The sequence below is a fragment of the Leucoraja erinacea genome, chromosome 6 (assembly GCF_028641065.1).
Source record: "Leucoraja erinacea ecotype New England chromosome 6, Leri_hhj_1, whole genome shotgun sequence".
Taxonomy (NCBI): domain Eukaryota; kingdom Metazoa; phylum Chordata; class Chondrichthyes; order Rajiformes; family Rajidae; genus Leucoraja; species Leucoraja erinaceus.
Window position 1 is genome coordinate 72,230,508 of NC_073382.1, and position 21,151 is coordinate 72,251,658.

At 39.2% G+C, this 21,151-nt stretch overlaps 1 protein-coding gene across 5 annotated transcripts in view; it reads right to left on the reverse strand.

The window, feature by feature from the left end:
* The window catches only part of tpp2 (tripeptidyl peptidase 2), an 80,755-nt gene that overhangs the window by 51,716 nt on the left and 7,888 nt on the right, over window positions 1-21,151 (reverse strand). For all 5 annotated transcript variants that reach the window (XR_008723660.1, XM_055637385.1, XM_055637383.1 and 2 more), the window contains exons 2-13: window positions 20,542-20,670; window positions 17,206-17,301; window positions 16,323-16,427; window positions 15,753-15,877; window positions 15,307-15,470; window positions 13,718-13,872; window positions 12,474-12,550; window positions 11,736-11,863; window positions 10,054-10,153; window positions 4,442-4,590; window positions 3,483-3,598; window positions 1,399-1,570 (exon numbers count right to left, since the gene is read on the reverse strand). Coding sequence is in view for 4 of the 5 variants with exons in the window: in XM_055637385.1 (XP_055493360.1) it covers window positions 1,399-1,570; window positions 3,483-3,598; window positions 4,442-4,590; window positions 10,054-10,153; window positions 11,736-11,863; window positions 12,474-12,550; window positions 13,718-13,872; window positions 15,307-15,470; window positions 15,753-15,877; window positions 16,323-16,427; window positions 17,206-17,301; window positions 20,542-20,670 (1,516 nt within the window). In the remaining variant the exon portion in view is untranslated. The remainder of the gene's footprint in view (window positions 1-1,398; window positions 1,571-3,482; window positions 3,599-4,441; window positions 4,591-10,053; window positions 10,154-11,735; window positions 11,864-12,473; window positions 12,551-13,717; window positions 13,873-15,306; window positions 15,471-15,752; window positions 15,878-16,322; window positions 16,428-17,205; window positions 17,302-20,541; window positions 20,671-21,151) is intronic.

Consider the following 21,151-nt stretch of genomic DNA (forward strand, 5'->3'; position numbering starts at 1 on the left):
GACTTCCAAATAGTGATGAGAAGGAAAATCTGCTCTTTATTATAACCATATAACCATATAACAATTACAGCACGGAAACAGGCCATCTCGGCCCTACAAGTCCGTGCCGAACAAATTTTTTCCCCCCTTAGTCCCACCTGCCTGCACTCATACCATAACCCTCCATTCCCTTCTCATCCATATGCCTATCCAATTTATTTTTAAATGATACCAATGAACCTGCCTCCACCACTTCCACTGGGAGCTCATTCCACACCGCTACCACTCTCTGCGTAAAGAATTTCCCCCTCATGTTACCCCTAAACTTCTGTCCCTTAATTCTGAAGTCATGTCCTCTTGTTTGAATCTTCCCTATTCTCAAAGGGAAAAGCTTGTCCACATCAACTCTGTCTATCCCTCTCATCATTTTAAAGACCTCTATCAAGTCCCCCCTTAACCTTCTGCGCTCCAGAGAATAAAGACCTAACTTATTCAACCTATCTCTGTAACTTAGTTGTTGAAACCCAGGCAACATTCTCTTAAATCTCCTCTGTACTCTCTCTATTATTTACAATAGTTCTGGAAAATCTCCCAAACTATATTACACTGTAACAGAATATACTATTTTATAGAAATTATACAAGGAATAACTCTCTTAACCAACAGCTTTGTTCCTTTTCTAAATTGTAGTCAGAGTGTTGTGGGTTTCAAGCCTTGCTGAAGTCTTAATATATTAACCCAGCTGACACATAATGAGGAGACACAATGAACTGCAGATGCTGGTTTACAAAAACACACACAAAGAGCTGGAAAGTAAAATAACACATACACAACGTGACGTTTTGCGTCAGGACCCTTCTTCAGACAGATGGGTCGTCTTCTTCAGACATCAGTCTGAAGAAGGGCCCCAACTCAAATAATCACCTATCCACGTTCTCCAAAGATGCCGCCTGACCCACTGAGTTACTCCAACACTATTTTAGCAAAGAATGAGGAATTGTTCCAATGCTGGACATTTTCTTTCAGGAAAGTGTAAATCAAGTATTCATTCATCTTCTCTGATGGATTAATAAAACATCTTTCTTTTCAAATGGTTTTCTATCATGTTTAACTTTACTAATTATTCTTTCCCATCCTCCTTACCATTTTATAATGCAAGTATTTTTTAAGTTTTAGCATAACCTAATGTACAATTTGCCATCACCCTCTTATCTCCATTAACACCCAGGGTCTCAAAGACGCTTGAAGTATTCCACCATTCCCAACCAACCAAGTGTCATGCTGATAATGATTATAACCTCAATTCCATATTCCCGGCTACCCACAGAAAACGTTAATTGTCAAGAATCTGCCCATTTCCACCTTAAAACAAACCAAACCCTTTACTGGAAAAACATGCGATCAGAAAATTGCTCTCACCTGCATACTCTGGAAAAACTGGTTCTATTGCTACCCCATGGTCTGAAGGTGAAGCATGGTTGGGTGAATCACGCAGGTAAATTCCCCGTTGGTTGCCAACAAAAACATTAAAACCCAAATTACGAGTGGGCATTAATGAATTTTGCACAAGGTATTCATAAGCTTTATCAACCTAATAAGAGAAGAGAAATAGATTTCATATCATGAATTTTGAAACTTGTAAAGGGTAATATTTACCAAATAAAAACACCAAAACATGACATAACAGCACTGCAGCATGTGGAAATATGGCCTGGAACTACCAGTAAAGCAGATTGAAAGTATTAAGATAAGAAATAAATGCCTAGCAACATTTTGAGGGGGATGATTCCAGATCTGTATTATACCTAACTTACACTGCAGCATAAAGTGGCCCTGTGATATATGCAGGTTAATTTCTAACCTCCCAATTATTGCTAACAGCCAACACATTACAGCTAACACATTACAGCTATGCACTCATAAATTCCATGAGGCCGGGATATACATGTTGCTAACTCACAAATGTCCTCTGAAGTGGATTCGGTCATCAGGTCATAAGCGATAGGAGCAGAATTAGTCCATTAGGCCCATCGTCTACTCCGCCATTCAATCATGGCTGATGTATCTCTCCCTCCTAACCCCATCCTCCTCCCTTCTCCCCATAACCCCTGGCATCCATACTAATCACGAATCTCCCAATATCTGCCTTAAAAGATTAGCATCTACTCCGTTGTTTGATGCACTACTACGTTATTACAAGTACAAAATAAATAAAATCAGACAGATTACTCTTATCTTTTTACACTTTGTCTCTTCACCTATGTCACTAAAATTGATTCTGCATAGTGGAGGCATGTAGAGCTCTGCACATAGTACAAAGGTGAAATATTACTAAATAATGTGGGGAATATTCAATGTTAATTTTCAAAGAGATCTTCTATGCTTGTGCAAGACAGTTCACATACAAGTTACAGCAAGTAATTAGGAAAGCAAATGGAACATTGAGCTTTTTAGCAAAGGCATGGATTTGAAGAGTAAATATTTCTACAGTTCAAAGGGGCTGAGCTGAAACCATCTTTAGTATTGAAAATTGTTTTGATCACCTTATACAAAGAAGAATGCACTTGCTTAGGAAGAACTACAGTCTGGATACATCAGATAGATTTCAAGAATATAAGGTTGTTGTATGGGGAACAACAAAGTTAAATTTAGATGAGCTAAGCATATTAACAATAAGGGGATTAGATCAAAACTCTGCAATCCTACCACATCTAGGCATGAATTGTGATGGATAATTAATTGGGGCGGCACAGTGTCACAGCTGGTAGAGCTGTTGCCTCACACCATCAGAGACATGGGAGGGATCCTGACCTCGGGTTCTGTCTGTGCGGAGTTTGCACGTTCTCCCTATAATCGTGCGAGTTTTCTTCAGGTACTCCGGTTTTCTCCCACATCCCAAAGACATGCGGGTTTGCGCTGTTGCCAAATCAAGTTGTGATGCATCCCAATAGAATACATCGTACGGTGCATCTGTAGAAATCGGTACGGGTCGGTGGAGACATGTCGAACCTCCTGAGTATTCTGAGGAAGTAGAGACTTTAATGTGCATTCTTGGTTCTTCCTCTTTTCTTTTGAATGGAAGTGTAACATGTACTGTTATCTAATATGTTGGTATCTATCCAGAGCAGAGAACTTTGGAAGACCACAACTAAAATACTATCTCTGTATCCATCCCTTTAGCAGAACAGAAAAAATAAGGCAAATAATTTTGCTGCATAAAACTGAGCACAAGATGGAACTGCGATACAGACAAAATTAAATTGTGCCATATCACATAATTGAGCTATATGTTTGTTACACCATGAAGATATTATTAAATAATATGATATGGTGGTTATTTCCTAATGATCAAACTATATTATGTTGCATTTCACTGTACCTTGCAAAACCTGCTAGATCCTGGCAAAGAATCCAAATCCATCCGTTAATTAATACAATAGTTAATTTCATCAAAGCACTCAAATATTGTAAGCCAAGTTTATAAAAACGGGAATATTACATACCTGAATTATACCATGTCCTTGTGCAAATACTTCAATGCCTTCAATCTTCATGGCTGTGTTTTCAAGGGCTCGCCGAATGAAATGAACACTGTAGCCAATACCATTAGCTTTAAGGCCTTGAAAAATGTATTTAAGCAGAAACGCATACAATATAAATTAAATTACACACACAGCACAATACAGCATGGGTCAGAAGAAGCGATAATCAGAGTATTGATCACCAAGTTACCGAGAACAATCAAACCATAGAACTAATGCAGAGAAGCTGTATGAATGGACCTACAATCTTTTAGTGCCTGCAGGCACCAGGATTGGCTGAAAGGCATTACTCAGCTACGTAAAAGTTGTGTGAGCACACACAGAATTAAATGTTAAGATGCATGTTTAGGAAACAATTTTAGTTCATATTCTGTTTTCTATAAATTTAAAAAAGGAATCCAGTGACTTGTCTAAAATATCCAATCACTGATGTATAAATCTCAAGTTCTGGCACCATCAACTTTTGCTTTGGAATAAGTGACAGATGGAGACAAATATCTAAAAATCCTCAGAATATGACTAATTCCATATTAAAATTAATATTAATAATGCTCAGAAAATGGTGCCAGTGTAAGATGGCGTACAAGTATGCATTCTGTAGCACAGGATGAAGAAACTTGGCATAATCAGTGTGTGTGAAATAACAGACATTTTGTTGAAACAAGGTTTTCACAATAATTCTGCCACATTTAACACTATTGTTTAAAATCCCAACTACTAAAATGCCAATGTTGGCCAATAAGGAATAGACATTTCAATGCAATGTTAGACTGCATTAACAAGCAACTAAATGATTCACATTTACAACCATGCGATAAAATGTCACGTCTTGTTAACAATAAGGATATTAAATTTTCATAGATACAAAAATATTACTCTATTTCTCATTTTCAGCCATTCACTACCAGACAATTTATTACCTGAGAGCAGCAAAGCAATTCCTCCACATGCATTAGGAGAAGACATTGAGGTCCCATTCATCAGTTGGGTTCCACGTAGAGTCCAGTTTGGAACAGAAGCTATAGCACCACCTGGCGCACTGATACTCACTCCAAGAGCTCCATCAGCACTTAAAAACATTAAGAAAATTGATATACTACACTGCAAAGATCAAGAAATAGGCAAGAACACGCTTGCAATACAGGTAAAGTAACTTCACAAACTTTTTAAAATACAGAACAGTAATTTTCATCCATCTGAGCAATACTGAATGTTCATTCACTGCCGTAATTTTAATCATGTGGCTAGTGGTAAAAATTGTTAATCACATCATCATTCACTTTAATATTCATCTGCAGCAGAAACGTAATAAATTCAGGATAGTGTTAATACAAGGAAGTTCCTCAAATTCTTCAAGATCCTCAAAGTCCAGAACAAGGGGTCACAGTTTAAGGATAAGGGGGAAATCTTTTAGGATCGAGATGAGAAAAACATTTTTCACACAGTGGTGAATCTCTGGAATTCTCTGCCACAGAAGGTAGTTGAGGCCAGTTCATTGGCTATATTTAAGAGGGAGTTAGATGTGGCCCTTGTGGCTAAAGGGATCAAGGGATATGGAGAGAAGGCAGGTACAGGATACCAAGTTGGATGATCAGCCATGATCATATTGAATGGTGGTGCAGGCTCGAAGGGCCGAATGGCCTACTCATGCACCTAATTTCTATGTTTCTTATAAATAGATAAAGAGCAAACTTCCAGATGGTTTAAGTATTCAATGTATACCAAGTGTATTTCCTTTTTAAAATGTTCTTTACTTAAGAGTCATAGGAACGTCCAAGACAGAAACATGCTCTTTGATTCAATTAATTCATACCAACCAGGTGTTATTACAGAGCTAGACATGCTTGCCAGTATCTCTCTAAACCATTCCATTCCATTCCATATACCTTTTAAAACACCTTTAAAAAGTCATCATTATACCTTTATCTACAGCTTGTTCCATTGTATGCACCATGTTCTGTTTGAAGTAATTGCCACTCAGGTCTATTTTAAATCTTTCTACCCTCACTTTAAATGTCAACTTCTATGGCCTCATGTTTTAGACAAACAACAGGAGACCCAGCATAGATCCCTGAGGCACGACACTGGTCCAGGCCTCTAATCAGAAAAATAATCCTCCACTACCATCCTCCTGCTCAGAAAACAATATTATTTACTATTTTGAAAATGCATAACCTATACTTGAACTCTCATTCAACAGTGAACTTTGCAGTCTTGCTGCACAGAATCTTCTAAAGAAGGGAGTACCTCTCAGCCTTGAAATAAAAATTAAGTAAGCAGAAAATACTCAACATCTCAGGCAGCATCTGTGAGAAACCTTTTAGGTCAATGGCCTTTTATCAGGACTGAATGAGAAATAATAGAAGTGAGTTTTACATTGCAGAGAACAAAGGTAATGTCTGTAAAAGCGTGGAGATTTTCCTGGTCTTACAATCATCACGCAAAAGAGCAAAAGAAAAAGCCTTTGGTCCATTTCGGTCAAGCCCACCAAATTGCCCACACCTTGCCCCATGTCCCTCCAAACCTTTCGTATCCATGTACCTATCTAGGTGTCTCTGAAACGTCATAATTGTTCCTGCCGCCACTACTACTCCCAGCAGCTTCTATATATTCACACGCTATGTCTGAAGAAATTGCTCCTCAGGTCCCTTTTAAATCTGAAGGGAAGTGCCAGGGTTTAGTCATTGCAAGTCTGCATTATGTTGTGTGGCAGATGCTGATGTGTCATGCTGCTCCAGACACTCGACACTGAACTCAATCCAGGGTTGTTCCAGATACCCTGCCTCTCCAACCCAAAACCAGATTAGGGATCTCTTTTTATTTTAATGGGATTTTCTAACCAAGAGAATGGAGGTGCTTCTTATGCTAGTTTCACATTTTTAATGATCTGTAGGTATTTCAGGCACGTGCCGTCAGGGTAGGCAGGGTAGGCACTTCCTACCCTGACTAAAATTATGACATGGTTATCATTAAATATAAATAGTAAAGGCATGGGAGAATTATGCCTATCTAACGAGTTCGATCTCTTAGGTCGGCATAATTCTCCGTGCCTTTCAACCGCAGCACTTGTAACACGGGAAGCTCTGTGCAGCCCACGTGTCATCAGCGCTGCTTGAAGCCGTCAATTTCAAGCGGGGCTGAAGGCAGCTGAAATTCTGCCTTTGCTGTACTGCTCATGCGCAACAGCCTACTGCGCATGCACAGCGCGAGTTTCTTGGTGGGTTTTTCAAATATGGATTGCCATTATCTGAAGGGTATGTTAGGAAGCAAAGAGAGAAGAATGGAGTTTGTGTACCAATAACGTGGTAAGTACATTTCTTGGTGCTTTATGTTTTTAAATACTGTATTTCCCGGGGTGGGGGGGGGAGAGCTCCTTTCACAGTGTTTGGGGAGTCTGGCCCAGGATAAATTTGCGGGGAGGGCAGGAGCGTTGTGAAGGAGGGGGATCGGGGCCAGTAATCCACTTGCGACGTTCCGGGCACGGAGCCACCGCATTGTGGCCGGGGATGATTTAGCTTGGGTGGCTGCGAGTGGCCGCCGGGACCGGCAGCCCCTTCAGCCGGTCCCCACTCACCTCTGGCAGTGCTCTCCGTCCGAAAACCTCTCTCCTGCCGCTTGCCGGCCTCACTCAGGTCGACGAGCGGCAGGTGAGAGGTGTTCAGACGGAGAGCACTGCCAGAGGTGAGCTGGCCAGCAGGAGGCGCTGAAGAGGCAGCCGGTTCTGCTGTCGGGTCCCAGCGGCCGCTCGCAGCCACCCGAGCTGCTTCCTTCTCCGGAAGTAAGGGCCAGTTCTGCTGTCCGCGCCCGGAGCACTGTGGCAGCGGTGAGTGAGTCTGATATGATCTCCGACCCCCTCCTTCCCAACATCCTGCCCTCCCCGCAACTTTAACCCCTGGCACAGACTCTCCATACGCCGTGAAAGGAACTCTCCCTCCAATTGGACTCTTGAATTAGTATTGTCATTCAATAAGATGGGAACTGATTAAACGTCCCGTGTGCTCCCGTTTTTCCCCCACTATCTCTCCACCTGCCTTCATCCCCCACCCATTCAGTAATTAAAAAAATGAAGGAGATTTAGAAGCCTTGGGCAAATTGAATTGTTATTTATTTTTATTTTTAAGGAGAGAACAATCTGCGCATGCGCGGTTTAAGATTTTTTTTTAAAGCCGCCTGCCTACCTTGAGTAATTACTCACGGCACATGCCTGAGGTATTTTAATGCATTTTAACTAATGTTTAAAGAATTAAAAAACATTAAAAAAATATATATTTTCTGAATACATAGAAACATAGAAAATAGGTGCAGGAGTCGGCCATTCGGCCATTCAATATGATCATGGCTGATCATCGAACTCGATATCCTGTACCTGCCTTCTCTCTATACCCCCTGATCCTTTTAGCCACAAGGGCCACATCTAACTCCCTCTTAAATATAGCCAATGAACAGGCCTCAACTACCTTCTGTGGCAGAGAATTCCAGAGATTCACCACTCTCTGTGTGAAAATGTTTTTTCTCATCTCGGTCCTAAAAGATTTCCCCCTTATCCTTAAATTATGACCCCTTGCTCTGGACTTCCCCAACATCGGGAACAATCTTCCTGCATCTAGCCTGTCCAACCCCTTAAGAATTTTGTAAGTTTCTATAAGAAACTTACAAAATCTTCTAAATTCTCTCAATCTTCTAAATTCTAGCATGTACAAGCCGAGTCTATCTAGTCTTTCTTCATATGAAAGTCCTGACATCCCAGGAATCAGTCTGGTGAACCTCCTCTGTACTCCCTCTATGACAAGAATGTCTTTCCTCAGATTAGGAGACATTTAAAAGATATATAATTAAAAAACCTTCAAGTTTCGACAGGAGCTCTATCGATTGCTTTGTCTCCTGTCCAAGCCTGTTAAACTGTTCCAAGGTGAAGCTTCAGCACTATGTTCATAAGACTTACTTGCCTCTGAGGCCTTGAAAGACTTCAGATGACGCCTTCTAGTTGCAGATGGTTGTCTAGTTTAATTCGCCGCATCTGGCCCAAATAATGTGGGCATGGATTGCAGTTAAGAAATCCTGGCAACAGCCCAGATTCATAAAATATTCAAGAGTTACAGTGGTAGAACCAACATCCCACAGCATAATGCAGTATAATTCAACTTTTCCTGCTTCCATTAACAATTTTCTGTAGACTAAAACATAACACCTACTAGTTGAGCCAGCGTATGCACGAATCAAATTAAATCATCCCTCCAGATGGTATTTACTTTCAAAAACTTGAATCAAAAGGTTTTTCCTGTGACCATGTGGTTTTAGTTTTCACTGGAGTCATAAAGATATGCAGACTGGTAAGTCAATTGGTCACCAGTGTACAGATGAGTGTCAAAATATCAGGAAATTGATGAAAACTTGAAGAGAATAAATAGGGGATTAATATAGGATTAGTGTAAATGGATGGTCGGTGGTCAATGCGGACTCACTGGGCTGAAGGCCTATTTCAATGCTACGACAAATTAAAAATAATTCCGCTTAACCAAACCCAAGCATTGCACAAGTTGGAAATCTAAAATAAAACGAGGGTATGCTGGAAATGCTCAGACAAAAACAGATTTAACAATCAAGATTAATGATCTCATCAAAACTGCAGAAGTGAGAAAACAACAGCATTTTAACAGAAAATAAATCTCTACCAGGGAGACCAGTTGTGTAAATAGAAAATGGGAGGAGGCTGGGTAAAAGAGGTATTGTATCTCACGAGGTTGCACGGGGAAGTACAATGAAAATAAGAGTGGTGGGTGGAGATAGAAGAGTGAACACACAGCTTTCATTTGAAAGTATTGGATTACTGAAAGAAAAGGAAACAGGAAGGATGTGTCCAATTGTGGACATCATTGAATGTGATGATAATTATGGTGAACCATTGAATGTGGAGGATGGCAAGGCAGAAGAGGAGTGGAAGAGAAAATCTATCCCATTGTGGGATGAAAGCAGAAATATGACAAATAGAGGTGATGCAGATGATAGTAGTGTTGCCAATGGTTTGTGGGGAAGCTGTGGATCAGGTGACAATTTTTTTTAATGTTACTAATGTTGAAAGTCTTGTCATCAGAACAGACATGATAAAACAAATAAGCTGGGAGAACAAAATAGGGTTCTTGCAGAAGCTGGGTGTGAGGAAGTAATGGGAGTTGGCAGGTATGTATTAATAATAGTTTGCTGATATGGGGATAGAGAATTCAAGGAATGGAAGAGTAAGATATAAACCAAGGTAAAATTAGGACAGGATGGCAATTACTAGCCAAAGCAATTATATTTTCTAGTTCTGTGCCAATGCAGGAAGCAGCACCAATAAATTCTTTGCTTGCATACACAATGTATACAAATAGCAGCCACCTACGGCGCTGATAGGGATGTATAAAGGTGACAACAGAATATACTGTTACTGTACTGTTCAGGGTTTAATAAGAATCATTGCACTATCCACAATGCATCACCATAATGCTTCCTCAATAAACGAATAAGATCACCAACACAGACAGACGTTGCTTACCATGGCCCCCTTGAAGACCAGGTGTACTGGTTGGCAGGCAGCTTCTCTCGCAAGGAGTATTCAGAAACCATCATGTCGGGTGAGACATATGCACCAACACCTGTGGAGTTCAAAATAACATTACAGAACTCGTGGTTGGAAACAAATTATAGTAGAATTACTTCTAAACCTTGCGGACCAGTCAGTTTATCATATCCAGGCCATTTATTATGGAAAGTAATCCACTTAATACTTTTCGCTACTTACAGCACCAGGGACCCAGGTTCGATCCTGATACGGGTTCCGTCATGCAGAGCTTGCACGTTTTCCCCGTGACCTACGCGAGTTTTCTCGGATATCTTCGGTTTCCTCCCACACTTCGAAGCCGTACAGGATTGTTGATAAATTGACAGTGTAAATGTAAAATTGTCCCCAGTGTGTGTAGGATAGTGTTAATTGCGGGGATCGCTGGTCGGTGTGGACTCAGTGGGCTGAAGGGCATGTTTCCGCGCTGTATGTCCAAACTAAATGGCTATTAGGTTCTTGAAACAACCCACACAACCCTAATCCTTGGCCACAGAACACTACGGACCACCTCGTGCCCTACCATGGTCTTTTGTCCCCTCCTAATTGCGTTTGGCACTAATGCTTTTTTTTTTTTGCAGTTTTCATTCTTTTTACTGTCTTGCAGAATTTTGTATGTAATGCAAATAGAATTTATGTTTTTGTGTTTGAGTCTGTACGCTTGCAATGCTGCTGCAAGCATGTTTTTCCATTGTCCCTGCACCTCACTGTACTGGTGCATTTGACAATAAACCTGACGACTTGATGAGACCTACCACTAGCACTCTGCCATCTTCATTCACCCTCCACAAATGATATCTATATTGCCTGGTTACATGTGATGAGGAAATTAACTATGGCTTACAATAGAGTAAAAAAGGTCATGTTATAGGAGCAGAATTTGGCCATTTGGCCCTCAAGTCTTCTCTGCCATTCAATCATGGCTGATCTATCTTTCCATCTCAACCCCATTCTCCTGCCTTCTCCCCATGACCCCGACACCCTTATTAATCAAGAATCAGTCAATCTGCGCCTTCAAAATGCCCAATGACTTGGCCTCCACAGCCCTCTGTCGTGAAGAATTCCACCCTCTGACCAAAGAAATTCCTCCTCATCTCCTTTCTAAAGGTACGTCCTTTTATTTTGAGGCTATGGCCTCTGGTCCTAGACTCTCCCACTAGTGGAAACATCCACTCTGTTCAGGGCTTTCAATATTCAGTAAGTTTCAATCCTCTCATCCTTCTAAACTGCAGAGAGTACAGGCCCAGTGTCACAAACGCTCATCACATGTTAACCCAATCATTCCTGGGATCATTCTCATAAACATCCTCTGGACTCTCTCCAACGCCAGCAAGTCCATCCTCAAATATAGGCCACAAAACTGCTGACAATGCTCCAAATGCAGACCAGTGCCTTAAAGCCTCAGCATTACATCCCCGATAGCAATGTATTTTGCTTTCAAATAGCTTTAAACAGTCATTATCTAAATTTACACAGGTTCAATGGCACGAAACAAGTAGCAATCACTTTGAACCATCTTCAAGGAATGGAAAAACAATGGAAAGTCAGCATCTTCAAGGAATGGAAAAACATTGGTATAATTATAATTGATCTGATAGTAGTCATAAACCACTTCTTACCAATGACACTGGAAGTCGTTCCACCTGGGCATCCTACAGTAGAAAGGCAAGGTCCATTGTTGCCTGCACTTGACACGTAGATCACATTATGTTTCAATACTGCATCATTAATCACTTCGCAAATGCATCTACAAATATTGAAAAAGAAAAGAGATTTGAAACAATTTATGCAACACTCAATAACAATCGCTTGCCAGTTAAGAATCTCAACTGGGAGGCTGCAAACTATGATATACATTTTGGCGTATTAAAATCCATTTTGATACCAATAGCCTATCAATATTATGTCATTAAAAAGTGCATTAATGACCAGAGAAATATCATTATTTAATGTTTCCATTCTTTATCCGCAAATGCAGTAGATCAACAATATACGCCACTTCTAAAATTAAAATCATACATTATAATCAATCTCTATCAGTGATAGTCCAAAAAAATGTGCTTGATTTTGATTTGTGAATATTTTCTGTTAAATTAATCTGTTAGTCACTTCTAACTTTAACCAGAAATAATGAAATACATTATTGCAAATGGCAAATGTTTGTTTTGTTTGGCTGATAAATAATGGCTGATTTTCAAAATGTGACTACTTTTATCTGCTATAAGTCAATTGGTAACTTAGAACCATTATATCTTACATGAATTACAGTAATCACATTAATAGCAATGTAATTTTTCTTTCCACTATTCAAATTTGATCTGTCAAACACTTCTGACAAAAATCTAAATTATACTCACCCAGCATTGGGCCAATGTGTAGCCTCACCATAACTGTAGTTAACAAGATCACATTTGTATTTTATCGTTTCAATCATCTGTGACAAACAAATTTAAATTTAATTTGGGTAATGGAAATAGGGCATTATGAGAAAAATTATATCAAACGCAAATATCTGTCAAATTTTCCACCTTTATCAAACAAGATCAAGAATAAATTAATATTTTCCCTGTTACAGGCATTTTAAACGTTCAATTACATTTTCTAAAATGATATCAAATTTAGTTATAATTTGATCATCATTTATTTTTGATCATTTTAACAAATCATACTATTATAATGACATTTATTGTAAGATACTCCATGCAATGCAGACCGATATCTTGGCACAGTGCTGACTTTCAGATAAGACAATATTGTTTTACTGTTTCTACTATTTTGCTTCAGTGCACTTTGTCAGTGACACATTTCAGGTCAGTCGCAAGTGAAACCTGTATCAAATTGCAGCTAAAATAACTGATATGCTTTTCATATCAGACTCAAAATATGAAGCCAAGTCCAATGCTACAAACAAATGTGTAGGAAAGAACTGCAGATGCTGGTTTAAATCGAAGGTAGACACAAAATTCTGGAGTAACTCAGTGGTACAGGCAGCATCTCTGGAGAGAAGGAAAGGGTGACGTTTCGGGTCGAGTCTCAAGAAGGGTCTCGTCCCGAAAAATGTCACCCATTCCTTCTCTCCAGAGATGCTGCCTGTCCCACTGAGTTACTCCAGCATTTTGTGTCTAGCTCCAAACAGATGAATGCTCGTGGTGTGACAGCAGGGCAATTATTTCAGGTGTATAGATTGTGATAGCTTCACGAATTATAGTTTTAGAAATAACAATATAGGATCTACTGTTTTGATTGGTGTGTAAAGGCACATTAAAATGACCCTGGATGCTTCTCCGTTCATTATTTCCTCCATGTAGAAAGGCATCAGGTCATTACTAAGAAACATCCTGCAAGTTTTCAGTGATGGATATTCAACAAAGACTTTTTGGAAGGAAATTTATCTGTTAAAACTAAAATGTTTAACTTCATGCAATAAGTTATAGAATATCAAATGCAAATCCTGAACATTTTATCTTCCCCCGATTCAAAACATGGAACAGACGAGAGAATAGGAGGAAAATGTAACAAAAATAAAATCAAGGAAACATTAGTATTAAACATTAAATCTTAGTTGATAACAAGATTAATTTGGGAAAAAAAAAACACTCACAGCTCTGATCAACCCTGTACCAGTTTCCATGGTGCTAAGTCTTGTGTCACCAATCTTCACAGCAAGAATTTGAGCCCCCGGTGCTATACCATTCCGTTCAGGATCATCTGGAAAGAAGCCAGCAGCAATGCTAGCTACGTGTGTCCCATGGGCTCCTATTGAGAAAAAACCCCAACACTATAGATACAGCAGCTCTTCAATATCTGGATGCCAGACCAATGTTGTAGTCTGTCTATGTTACACTGAATCAATTACCCAATGTTTAAGAGGCAATAATTTACCCCTTAGTGTTTTAATGCTGTGAATTGCCGAGGGTCATACAAGCGAATACTTACTAAGAGATCTTAATAATCATTTGGAAAAAAAGGTCAGAATATGTTAGACAAACATATCAAATCAAATTGTTTGAACAAAGCAGAAATAATTCTGTGTAAAGAACTGCAAATCAGAAGGAAAATGGGGACTCAATTATGACATGAATGATAGTAAAATAACTAATAACAATATGAAAGGTACATGACATTCTAGTCTGTTTAAGAAAGAACTGCAGATGCTGGAAAAATCGATGGTAGACAAAAATGCTGGAGAAACTCAGCGGGTGAGGCAATATTTATGGAGCGAAGGAATAGGCGACGTTTTGGGTCGAGACCCTTCTTCAGACTGAACGTCGCCTATTCCTTCACTCCATATATGCTGCCTCACCCGCTGTGTTTCTCCAGCATTTATGTCTACCTGAGATTCAAGTCCGTTATGATCCCGAACAAACGAAGTAAAATCACGAATAATTCTCATCGAATCATGTTTGAGCAAAAGATCTTAACACATCAGTAAAAATAGCAAATTCACACAGCTTTGGTTAAGACTGTACTTCTAACATATTTAGAAAGTACTGGAGAACCCTATTTGCTCGTTAAAATAATTGCTGGGTGAGTTCAATCAAAATTTAATAACTTTTCGGGATGAAGGACAATTTCAAAACCAAGTGACATAGAATGGTACAAATCTATAATCGCTATAGTTTCTCTGTCGAGTGATACTACAGTGCCAAACAATCTGCAAAATTAATACAGTATTTCTGTTTCTTCAATACTGTTTACTCCATTTACAAATCATAAGTGATTGGAGTAAAATTAGGCCATTGTGCCCATCAAGTCTACTCCCCCATTCAATCATGTCTTATCTACCTCTCCCTCCTAACCCCATTCTCCTGCCTTCTCCCCATAACCTCTGACACCCGTACTAATCAAGAATATAGCTATCTCTGCCTTAAATATATCCACTGATTTTGCCTCCACAGCCTTCTGTGGCAAAGAATTCCACATATTCATCACCCTCTGACTAAAGAAATATGTCCTCATCGCCTACCCAAAAGAAAGCCCTTTAATTCTGAGGCTATGACTAGTCCTAGACTCTCACACTAGTGTAATCATCCTCTCCACATCCACTCTCTCCAAGCCTTTCATTATTCTGTACATTTCAATGAGGTCCCCCTCTTTCTTCTAAACTCCAGCAAATATAGGCCCAGTGCCGCCAAACTATCATTTTCACCAAGCAGAGGATGTGCGAGTGCCCACAAGGTCAATTCTTACCTCCACTTGCCACAATACAGAGTGTATTGCCTTCATCGTACACATTGATGGAGTAGTTGAGCATCTCAGATAATCCTAACGATGCATATTCCTGGGCCACACTGTAGTTTCTCAATACACTGCAGTTACTGAGATCCCCCAATTCACTTGTATCTACACAGGCTCTGTCAACAAAATAAATCATGGAGAAACATTTGAAAGAAATTGGAACAATATTTTTAAAAATCTGAAATTCACAATTAATGTAGCAGATTTTTCCAAGTTACTACAATGTTGCAAGGCAATATTTAATACAGAAACGTAACATTTTCCAACTACACAAACAAGCATAACTGAAAAGGTTGCATTACCAAAAAAATTCTGATATCTTAATATCCAAATCATTTTTGTAATATTTCTAATATGAATATGCATTCTTTTAAATTATAAATCAATTCATTAATTACCTCCAAGTCTCACCATCATGCCATACCAGGCAGTCGTAGGAAGGACCTGAATCACAATATTTTTTCTCCATAGAATTCAGCATTTCTACTTGAGTCTGCAGTTCTTCTCGCTCTATCTTTTCTACCTTCACAAAAAAATGACAAAACTGCTATTACATTCAATGCTTCCATTAGGTAGCATTTCTTAAATATTTTTAAATGTAATTCCGCAGTTAAAATACTTCAAAAACAATTTGAGTGACCTTGGATTTTTAAGCATGTGATGCTTTTTTTAGTTTAGAGATACAGTGCGGAAACTGGCCCTTTCGGCCCACCAGGTCTGCAGCGATCCCCGCACATGAACTATCCTGGTATTGGATAGACAACAGTGCTACAAAATAACTATTATTGCAAATTTAAGAAGTTATAAATCAGCCAGTTACTTAATGACAGTGAAGGTGTTGATTTAATATATAATTTAAGATTTAAAAAATGATTTTAGATTTAAGTAATTAATTTTTGATTTTACATCATCAATTTAAGAATTACTCGGAGATCATACCATAACTTTATTCTTTAAAAAATACTAACTTGTGACAAACTTGTATGAGTACTATCAAACTCATCAAGTTCTCTGCAAGCTTCTGCCAAACAATTGCGATGAACTGGATCCCAGAGTTTCTCACGTTTTTCTTTCTGCAAAGTAAAATGACAGTACAGTATACTCCCAGCTATCCGGCATGCATGGGGAATTGGGAGGGCCGTCAATTGTATATGCCTATTGTATAAGAACTGTTTAAAAAAAATTACAGCACATCACACACCAGTATTCTGCATGTATACCTTGAAATAAATTGTCAAACCATAGCATCTCCTTACTCTTTTAAATAACAGTTTGACACTATTTTTATATTTTAAGGCTAAACATTATTAGTATAACATCCAATGAAAATAAATCATATGAATGGCTATATTCATGATCACACATCAAATGCCAAACATTCAAAGAAGATGTGATTGCTATTCAGCTTAAAACTGCACTGCCCTTTGTATAAATAAACTATAAAGCTATTTTCACACTTAATTTTCATGACATTTGAAACGTATTTCTTATCCAACATGGTGCATAGATGGGAGAAATACAATTTCTGAAACACATTAAAACCAATTGCTACATAAACATGTGAGGGATTGTACTTAGCCTGCTCTATTAGAGACTGATGAGAGACAGGACTTGATCAAAATCACATCTAATTTGCACGCCAAATTGAAATTTATATATTACAAATAAATGTATGAAATTGCTAAATATTCATAGTATTTTAAATGAGTAACAATCAGATAAATCAGGGCATAATATACTTCTTTTTTTTTTTTAATTACTTCACTTTTCACACATTAAAATAAAATAAATAACAGGAGAAATGAATCAAAGAACTTAACTGAATTTTAATAATGCACACTATAGCCTTACCTGTATTCTTTCCCTAAGTGTTTTAGGGAAAATTTCATATCCATTTTTGAGACCAACATGATAGTTTTCAGATGGATTTATCCAATTTTCAGGAATCTTAAAACAAAAAATTGTTAAATATAAAGCATGCTAATGTGTAACACTTTAAAACAATCACCTACACAGGAATGAGAAAAAAAATCTGCTTCCTTGCCTTCTCTTTAACACTGTATTTTACTCATTAAACACCAATATCCAATGAAGGATGTTGGAATATGGTTAAAGCAATGTAGGGAAAGGTTGTAATCATTTGCACAGAACCAAATGCAAAAAAATAATTGTGTTGTCTCCTTTGTGCATTAATTTTTTTAATAAATATATAAATATTTAACTGAAGCTTTTAAAATCGGTTTTGTTATTTCAAAATTAGTTTAAGAAAACCAAGAGCAGAAAATATAGTAGCATTAGCTAAAAAACAAGTAGGAACAAACTGAATAATATCACTGCACCTTGAGATATTAGGTACATTGAAGATGCACAGGGAGCACAATCTGATAAATGGATTTATAATATAATAATCTCTGGTGGGGGTGGGATGGGGAAACTAAACAAATACAGATAGTTATGTGCATCAGAGAATCCTACATGGGTCTCATTGGTCACCTCCTACCAAAAGCACAGTGGAAGCAAGTCTTCAATCACAGAGGGGTGCTGAAGAAGAAAAGCCAATTCATTATTGTAATTTTACTTTATTGTCATTAAATTTAGTTTGCAAAATGGTTGGGAAGGAGCAAACATCAAGAAAACCAGGGCAATGGTGTAAAATAAATGAATCAGAAGAACGTAAAGACAGCAATGGAAGCAAATAAATAGATTGAAGGGGATGGAAAATACAGGTCAAGAGTCAAGAGTCAATTTAATTGTCATTTGGACCCCTGGGGGTCCAAACGAAATGCCGTTTCTGCAGCCATACATTACACACAAATAGACCCCAGACACAACATAATTACATTTAACATAAACATCCATCACATAACTGTGATGGAAGGCCAAAAAAAACTTATCTCTCCACTGCACTCTCCCCCCCCCCCGATGTCACAGTCAAAGTCAAAGCCCCCGGCTGGCGATGGCGATTGTCCCGCGGCCATTGAAGCCACGCCGGGTGGTGCGAGGTCGCACACCGGGTCTTGATGTTGGAGCCCCCGGTGTGCGCTCGCAAAGTCCCGCAGCCGTTCCAGCCGCGCGGGGCAATGGTGTTAGGCCCCGCTCCAGGAGCTCTTCGACCCCGCAACACGGGCAGGAGAATTCGCCGTTGCAGCAGCCCTAAAAGCGGTCTCCCTCCAGGGAGCCGCGCGGGGTCGTCCGAGCCGTCCGCAGACCCGCAGTAGCAGCCTCCGACTCAGCAGCAGCAGCGGCATCAGCAGCGGCAGCAGCAGCGGCAGCGGCAGCGCTCCTCCACCGCTCCACCCGCTCCGGTCTCGGCCAGCTCCGCGACGGCAACGGTGAGTCGGCACCAGAGTCCCCGGCTTCTTCCCGTTGGAGGCCGCTCCTCGTTGCGGCCTCAACGACACCTGAGACCCGACGAGAAAAGGTCGGGTCTCCAGTGCAGGGAGAGATTCAAAAGTTTCCCCCCCCCTCCCACCCACCCCCACCCCCCCACACACACACACCCAACATAAAATAACAAAAACTACACAGAAACACAGACAAAAAATAACAAAAACGCGGACAGGCTGCAGATTATGGCACCGTAATCAGTTTCTAAATGAACTACAAAATGATATATTAAACATGATAAGATAAATTAGAAAATAGCAGCCCAGGCCATATTCTATAATTCTCAATCTCAATCTAAAGTTCCTCTCTGTCCCAATGCGTAATTGACTACCAATCAATGTGAATAACTAGAAATGGCCTGATATACCATCCATGTGAATAACTAGAAATAGCCTGATATACAAGAAGGAAAAAAAAGATTCATGGGAGAAACACAATAGATCCAGGAAGAGGGTCACCATGTGGATAGACTTGGAAGTTATCCCACTCTTCTTCTGTTGTTGTTTGATCTTGGTCTCGCAAGGAAGAATCTCAAAGTGCGTGGAGTCTACCTGGATGATTCTCTGCCAGCTCAAGTAGTTTTGAAAAACGTTCAGTGTGAAAGTTACATCTGTTCAAAGAGGTACTGAGAATGGCCATTAAGCATTTTCACTGACCCCCTGAAAATCACTGGGATCAGAGGAATTCAGAGGAGTGCCTGCTTTGGAAGTCTGGCATGTGAACAATATGGCTAACCCATTACAAATGGTCCATTGCGATTAGAGCCTTGATGCCGGCCTGGGTGAGAACTCTGACATTAGTTGCACATTGGCCAGGATATTGTCATGACCTCATTTGCCCAGAGAAAGAGTGAGGTGGCTGTTATATGTTGGTGAGGAATCTTTATTTTCCATATGTATGGCACGGGGAGGAGAACTCTGACAGTCTGAAGAAGGATCATGACATGAAACATCACCCATCCTTTTTCTCCACAGTTGATGCCTTACCCACTGAGTTACTCCAGCACTTTGTGTCCATCTTCTATAAACAGTAGAATGGGGTTGTGAATTATAAAAAAAAAAAGATTCCTCTAGGTTTGGGTAGCTGAACCCCCAAAAAGTCCATAAAGAAAAAAAAGACAAAAAGCTTCCTGGATGGTCACAACCAGCAAATCAGGTGCAGCAACACCAGATTGAATGTCACTTAATTGAAGTTGTCAGGCCAACTTAAATGTGCAATACACAATGATTTAGAAGTCTTTCAAAAAGTATTCTTTATATTTTAAGAATAATTACCTAATGCTTCTATAAAGACAGCTGAAAATGAACTTCACATGACAATCACCATTTTCTAAAATGACACTTTATAGTCTGTGGGTAATATTTCAATTAACTGAAAGTCTCCACTATACAGAAAATTCTGCCAACCATATTATGGCACCGTAATCAGTTGCTAAATGAACTACAAAATTAATACCACAATTATTCTAAGTCCTTATTGCTTGTACAACAAAATATAGATTTAAAAGCCATCTCAAAAGCCAGGGGGTGGGTATTATTAGCAAATGGTTATTAATTCAATTTCAGAATGTGAATGGCTTTGCGGATGGTGCCAACTATCAATGTTTTCTTTAAAAACACTGCAAAATACCATGGAAATACATTTTTGCTGGACACAATTAAATTCTGAGACCCTTTTTTTTGGCCAACCATGCGGTTTAAGTCAGGAAACATAACAGCAAAAATCTAAAACTGCGCACAACTATCATGGCAAATTAAAATGGCACGTAAATTATAACTTTTGAAAATGCTCTATAATTACCTTAAGGGTTCTTCCTGAAATGCCAGTAATTATCCCATCTTTTGGCTTGACTATTGTGGATGTGTTCACATCCCCACTCCCTGTGGTATCAATGATGTCAATTATTTTTGGCTTTCCATCACTTGTGACCTGTAAAAAAAAGTTTATATCCATTTTAGCATCACCATAACCAAAGATAATACTTTGTAAAATAACTACTCTCAAAGTCCACATCACCAACTGCTATCTATTCTTAGACACAATGAACTTTAAAATTTGATACAGCTCATTTTGTTGGTACCACCAGGCTGAAAGAACTAATATTAAAACACAAATTGGACAGTACATGAAAATGCATCGCAAAATCACATGAACAATTAATTCAGAGCAATTCATACTGAAATCTTAATGCAATTATTCCACTGCTGATATAAAACAAATTTTAATGAATGGCCAGCTATGACTTGTTTGAATCATGCGGGTTGGGGCAGCACAGTGGTAGAGTTGCTGCCTCACAGCACCAGAGACCCAGGTTCAATCCTGACTACAGATGCTGTAAGTATGAAGTTTGTACATTCTAACTTCTCCCTGTGATTGCGTTGGTTTTCACCAGGTGCTCCAGTTTCCTCCC